Here is a 7181-nt window from a genome sequence, read left to right as displayed (position 1 = left end):
TAAAGTTGATCCAGGGCATTTTTGATTGCATTTTGGGGGATCGGGAAAGAATTTTTTTTTCCCGCTGAAACAAATTGGATTATGCTTTATTGGCGATTTTGCCTTCCTCTGGATCAACTGTGGGTAATGGATACTGTATATGTAGATTTTCTGTTTGTGTGTGTTGAACTGGATGGACTTGTGTCTTTTTTTCAACCAAATGAACTATGTGTGTTTTGGGGGACACCCTGCACACTTCCTCTTTATATCTTGTGGTTCTACTGACACATCATCTTCCCCTGCAGGACCACAGTGCTGGCTGCTGTTGCCTTCCTCGATGCCTTTCAAAAAGTGGCAGACATGGCGACCAATACTCGCGGTAAGTACCATGTGTCAGTTTTACATTCTACAATGTGTTACTGCAATAAATAGGTGTGAACCTAAGTGCAATAGTCCAGATAAAGTGTGCGTGTGTGTGCGTGCGTGTGTGGGGGGGGGGAGTGGGTGGAAAACTTTAGACATTTTCTTGCTGTCTGGGTCACCCATTGGGGAGAGAAATCTCCCTCAGGAGTGATCCTTTCACATATATTGATTCCGCAATTCATGAAACCCATCAGAAGATTTCAGACTTTAAACTGATTTTCTGATTCTTTCACAGGGGCCACACGTGACATTGGATCCGCACTGACCCGAATGTGTATGAGACATCGAAGCATTGAGAGCAAACTTCGACATTTCACCAAGTGAGGAGCCCAAATATATTTTGTGAATCACATCTGCCCTGCCTAACTGGAGACCCCCAGAACCTGAACAAACCATCCCATAACCAGGCCAAAGCTGGGCCAGATACCCCCTTAACCCGACCACAATTTCCCCCATAAGTGGGCTAGTGGACCTCCATAACCTGACCGGAGACTCCCCCCCCATTTAACTGACCAGAGCCTCCCATACTTGGACCAGAAACCCGCTATAACCTGACTGGGGTCCCCTCTATAACCTGGTAGCCACAAAGCTGGGGTATTTACCTCATATTCTATAACTGACCATAGCCCACCATCCTGGATACTCTGTGACAACCCCCCACATCCTGATCATTTTATAACTGCCCACACCCCCATCCTGGGAATTCTAAAACGTACCACACCCCCATCTTGAGAATCCTATAATTGACCACTCCCCTATCCTGGGAATTCTAGAAATGATCACAACTCCATCATGAAAATTCTATAACTGACCACACCCCTATCCTGAGAATTCTAAAACTGACTACACCCCCATCCTGGGAATGCTATAACTGACCACACCCCTATCCTGGGACTTCTACAACTGACTACACCCCCATCCTCGGAATTCTATAACTGACTACACCCCCATCCTAGGAATCCTATAACTGACCATACCCCTATCCTGGGACTTCTATAACTGACCACACCCCTATCCTGGGACTTCTATAACTGACCACACCCCCACCCTAGGAAATCTATAACTGACCACGCCCCTATCCTGGGAATTCTATAATGACCACACCCCCTTCCTGGGACTTCTATAACTGACTACACTCCCATCTTGGGAATTGTATAACTGACCACACCCCCATCCTGGGAATTCTATAACTGACCACACCTCCATCCTGGTAATTGTATAACTCACCACTCCCCCATCTTAGATATTCTGTAGCTGACCACACCCCATTCTGATTATTTTATAATTGATGGCACACCCATTCCTGTCCTGGGTATTATATAGCTGACCACACTCCTTCCTCTATGTTATCTCGTAGTGCTCTCATGGAGAGTCTAATAACTCCTCTCCAGGAAAGGATCGAGGACTGGAAGAAAACGGCAAACACACTGGACAAGGAGCATGCCAGAGGTGAGCCAACCACACAATTACCTCTCCATCGGGGACCATATTGCTCTATTTGGGACAGAGCTCCCGTAGTCAGGGACCACATTGCTGTATTCAGTACTGAGCTCCCAAGGTCAGGGACCATACTGCGGAGGTCAGGACAGAGCTGCTATGTTCAGGGACCACATTGCTGTATTCAGGAAGAAGCTCCCATGGTCAGGGACCACATTGCTGTATTCAGGATGGAACTCCCATTGCGATGTTCAGGAAAAATCTCACATGGTCAAGGACCACATTGCTATATTCAGGATGGAGATCCCACGGTCAGGGACCACATTACTGTATCTAGGATGGAGCTCCCATGGTCAGGGACCACATTGCTTTATTCAGGATGGAGCTCACAAGACCATGGACCACATTGCAGTGTTCAGGACAGAGCTCTCATGGGCAAGGACTACATTGCTGTATTCAGGATGGAGCTCCCATGGTCAGGAACCACATTGCTGTATTCAGGATTGAGCTCCCATGGTCAGGAGCCACATTGCTGTATTCAGGACGGGGCTCCCATGGTCAGGGACCACATTGCTGTATTCAGGATGGAGCTCCCATGGTCAGGCACCACATTGCTGTATTCAGGATGGAGCTCCCATGGTCAGGGACCACATTCCTGTATTCAGGATGGAGCTCCTATGGTCAATGACTAAATTTCTGTATTCAGGATGGAGCTCCCATGGTCAGGGACCACATTGCTGTATTCAGGATGGGGCTCCCATGATCAGGGACCACATTGCAGTATTCAGGATGGAGCTCCTATGGTCAGGGACCACATTACTGTATTCAGGATGAAGCTCCTATGGTCAGGGACCACATTGCTGTAATCAGGATGAAGCTCCTATGGTCAGGGACCACATTGCTGTATTCAGGATGGGGCTCCCATAGTCAGGGACCACACTGGCATGAGAACAGTCAGAAAACTCCAATCATTTCTACATCATCATACACGACACAATCTTCTCACCCCATTTATGTCTCTCCCTCTCACCCCATTCATTTCTCTGCAGAATACAAGCGAGCTCGTCATGAGATCAAAAAGAAATCTTCTGATACACTGAAGTTGCAGAAAAAGGCGCGAAAAGGTAATATAGGTAATATATCCCAAAGACCCCCTCCCCCTTCCTATTCTATTCAGAACACCCCCATGTAAATTTGATCTATTGAGGCCACTACTTGCCCAGAGACAGACAGTGATATTTATACTTGATATTGAAAGACAGTGCTATATACACACTACTTGTCTTATGGAAGGAGCCAGAACAGGAAAGAAGGACAGTGCTATACAAAGAGTGCAAATTATTATAGCAAGAAAATGCTATACACCCTACATTTCTTATGGAAAGAGCCAGTACTGGAAAGGACAGTGTTGGCGGGTGCAGTTAACTTGCCTGCCACTAGATGGCTCTGTTACCAATGTGGTATGATAAGGGGAAAGTTGTAAGCAGGTGTTAGCTCCCCTTTTAGAGAAATCCCTCCTTTGATGATGTAATGGGTGGAGTTAGTGCCCATATAAATGCCAGTGTGGGAGGACCCCTATCAGAGAGTCCACAGTATGGGAACAGGACACCTCAGAGTTGCTAAGATGTAGTCTCCGGCAGAGCTGATCTAAAGGGCCCTTTGCAGGGCTGGGTTCCCAGGCGAGGTGGTATAGATCATGGGAGGAATAGTTGTACTCTCCCTGTCTCCCCTGACCTCCCTCTGCTGGTCCTGTAGCAGGGTGCGTAAGGCCTTGTAGGCCTGGTCAGTTCTCTGATGTGAGTAATGGTGCAAGGTTGGGAATGAGTATGATGAGTATGTCACCTGGGACCATGCCCAGTTGGACAGAGCTAAAGAAGGGACTTTGAGAAGAGACTGGTATACTATTGGAAGCACCTTGTTCCCTCTGACCTTGACTGCAGGTCCTGTGACTTGGTGATGGACGCCTAATGCTGTGGACTTAGTACACATAGGGATATGGTTCCAACTCTGTGGTCCCAGCTCCCAAGGAGAGAGGGAAGATGGCTTAGCTGAAAGATGTGTACTCTGCAGTGAAGTGACCACAACAGAACGTCTAACCTCACATGTGGTGTTCTGTGCAGAAAGATCTGCTAGTATGTCAAATATGTCACGGGAAGTTATGCGAAGTTGTGCTGGAAATGCATTTGAGTGTGGACATTCCTTTTATTCTTAAATAATAAGGATTTTGGGTCGGGATGTCAAGAGCGGGCTTCTGGCCAGGAGTATGACACAACATGGGGGGAGGTTATCTCAACAACAGGTGGGTGGTTGTCCTAGCTGAGCAAAAATGGGCAGGGACTGTACAATTTGGTGCCAACATCTGCCTTACTATGCTTCAGTTTGTGAATGGACAGGGATCCTCTGTAAAGAGCACTTCCAGTTCAGTCATCTGCAGTGCAGCTGAGACTGCGGAGAAAGGATTGGGGATCTAGGTCCTTAATGCCTTTCTCTGTCTTAAAACCTTTGGTAGGCCAGAGAGTGCTACATTTTACAGCAAGAGAGTGCTATATACACACTATACTTATGAAAGGAGCCAGTACTGGAAAGAAGGACAGTGCTATGCTAGATCTTACACTAAGAGAGTGCTATATACAGACTACATTTCCTATGGAAGAAGCCAGTACTGGAATGCAAAACATTGCCATACAGAGAGTGCTAGATATTATAACAAGAGAGTGCTATATACATACAAAACGTCTTATGGAAGGAGGCAGTATTGGAAAGGAGGACAGTGCTAAGCTAGATATTACACTAAGAGAGTGCTATATACACACTACACTTCCTATGGAAGAAGCCAGTACTGGAATGCAAAACATTGCCATACAGAGAGTGCTAGATATTATAACAAGAGAGTGCTATATACATACAAAACGTCTTATGGAAGGAGGCAGTACTGGAAAGGAGGACAGTGCTAAGCTAGATATTACACTAAGAGAGTGCTATATACACACTACACTTCCTATGGAAGAAGCCAGTACTGGAATGCAAAACATTGCCATACAGAGAGTGCTAGATATTACAACAAGAGAGTGCTATATACATACTGTGGCAGCACGCAATATTGTAGAGTTCCCCTTTAAACTTTAACATTTCTAACAGTATCTGCTTGCAAAGCAAGGCTTTCAGATCACTTTCCTTATTTCCTGTAGCTAGCACCCTTATCTGTAGCTGGAATTCAAGGATATATTCTGCAGAGTTTAGAAAGTCTTTTGAATGTATAGAAAGTGAAAGAGGAAAAATATGCATTGTGATGTAATTATTGGTATATATGCTTGTAAGAAGTGGATACAACTCACTTGGCTTTGAAGGATGAGCCCGGCTGGGTCAAACAGCGCTGTTTTTTATAAATAACTTGTTTTACTCAAGGTCTGTGTGCGGAGTTTCCTGGTTTTCCAAAATTGCTACTACATTTCTAAACGTCTTATGGAAGGAGGCAGTACTGGAATAGAGGACAGTGCTATGCTAGATATTACACTAAGAGAGTGCTATATACACACTACACTTCCTATTGAAGAAGCAAGTACTGGAATGCAAAAGATTTCCATACAAAGAGTGCTAGATATTATAACAAGAGAGTGCTATATGCATCCTAAACATCTTATGAAAGGAGGCAGTACTGGAAAGGAGGGCAGTGCTATGCTAGATATTACACTAAGAGAGTGCTATATACACACTACACTTCCTATGGAAGAAGCCAGTACTGGAATGCAAAACATTGCCATACAGAGAGTGCTAGATATTACAACAAGAGAGTGCTATATACATACTGTGGCAGCACCCAATATTGCAGAGTTCCCCTTTAAACTTTAACATTTCTAACAGTATCTGCTTGCAAAGCAAGGCTTTCAGCTCTCTTTCCCCCTCACTTTATTCCTGTAGCTAGCACCCTTATCTGTAGCTGGAATTCAAAGCTATATTCTGCAGAGTTTAGAAAGTCTTTTGATTATATAGAAAGTGAAAGAGGAAAAATATGCATTGTGATGTAATTATTGGTATATACGCTTGAAAGAAGTGGATACAACTCACTCGGCTTTGCAGGCATGAGCCCAGCTGGGTCAAACAGCGCTGTTTTTTATAAATCACTTGTTTTTCTCAAGGTCCATGTCCGGAGTTTCCTGGTTTTCCAAAATTGCTACTACATTTCTAAACGTCTTATGGAAGGAGGCAGTACTGGAATGGAGGACAGTGCTATGCTAGATGTTACACTAAGAGAGTGCTATGTACACACTATACTTATGAAAGTAGACAGTAGTGGAATGGAGGATCTCCCCATACATTGTTATAATGTATAATAATTATCTAATGAAGAATCAATCTGTATATTGTTATAATGTATAATACACTGTAAATCTAATGAAAGATCTCTTGATACATTGTTATAATGTATAATATAAATCTAGGGAAGGATCCCTCCATACATTGTTATAATGAAGGATCTCTGTACACACATTGTCACCTGTCTTGCATTAACTGTTTCCTGCTTGAGACCAGCTGCGGGGGGGGGGGGGTCTGGAAATAATGTTGCTCTCCCCTCTGATGTTTCTCTCCTTTTTCTTGCATGGCTTCTCCTTCTCCTCCTCCGACTCCTCCAATCTCCTTGTAGAAGTTCTCGGTAAGTGGTAGGGGGAGGGGGGGTCTTCTGTCTGTCCTAATATACACTTATTATTTTTATTCTCTGATATTAATTCATCATGTTAAAGGATATCTAAAGACAAAAACAACATTTTTTCTATATTGCAGCCAATGCCAACCCTTAGATGTGGTGTATGCAGTTTTCCTTTATAAGGCCTAGAAACAATTTCAGCCAGTACAGAAAGCACCCGTTGATCCTGCCAGAAATCCAATGTCCTTGTCACTTCCTGTGAGCTCACCTTAAATCCCACATAATGTTATCAGCTTTCCCAGCTATTCTCTGTAAACTATGAACGAATGTGGATGAGGAGGTGTGGGGAGAGGGGTTGGCATCCAAACCAGGAGAGCAGCCTTGGATGACAGCACTGCTACCCCATGGATACAGTACAGTGAACACTGTCATCCTAGGACAGGGTGTGTGTTACTGGCAGGATCACCAAGTGAAAATAAAGGAAAAAAGAAAATGAATGCAGTTGCCGCATCTAAGGACAGGTATGCTGTGATACAGTTTTGTTTTTGGGTTTAGATTCACTTTAACATTCCTGTTTCTTTCTATCTCCTAATACCGCCGTCCTCTGCCACACACTGAGAAATCCTCTGCACCTCCTTCTAGAGGCATTTTAGTCAGACAAAAATCAATGTATGGTAGCCAATGGCAACCAGTCTGAAAT

At 44.3% G+C, this 7181-nt stretch overlaps 1 protein-coding gene across 2 annotated transcripts in view; it reads left to right on the top strand.

Moving 5' to 3' along the window:
* Positions 1-7181, top strand: part of MTSS2 (MTSS I-BAR domain containing 2) — a 71031-nt gene that overhangs the window by 41954 nt on the left and 21896 nt on the right. For both annotated transcript variants that reach the window (XM_089659224.1, XM_089659223.1), the window contains exons 3-6: positions 285-358; positions 638-722; positions 1760-1851; positions 2889-2972. In XM_089659224.1, coding sequence (XP_089515350.1) covers positions 285-358; positions 638-722; positions 1760-1851; positions 2889-2972 — 335 coding nt within the window. The remainder of the gene's footprint in view (positions 1-284; positions 359-637; positions 723-1759; positions 1852-2888; positions 2973-7181) is intronic.

This window comes from Staurois parvus, unplaced genomic scaffold (genome assembly GCF_062004578.1).
Source record: "Staurois parvus isolate SC_StPar_1 unplaced genomic scaffold, SC_StPar_1.0 ptg001136l, whole genome shotgun sequence".
Taxonomy (NCBI): domain Eukaryota; kingdom Metazoa; phylum Chordata; class Amphibia; order Anura; family Ranidae; genus Staurois; species Staurois parvus.
This window is presented reverse-complemented; position numbering and strand designations above follow the sequence as displayed.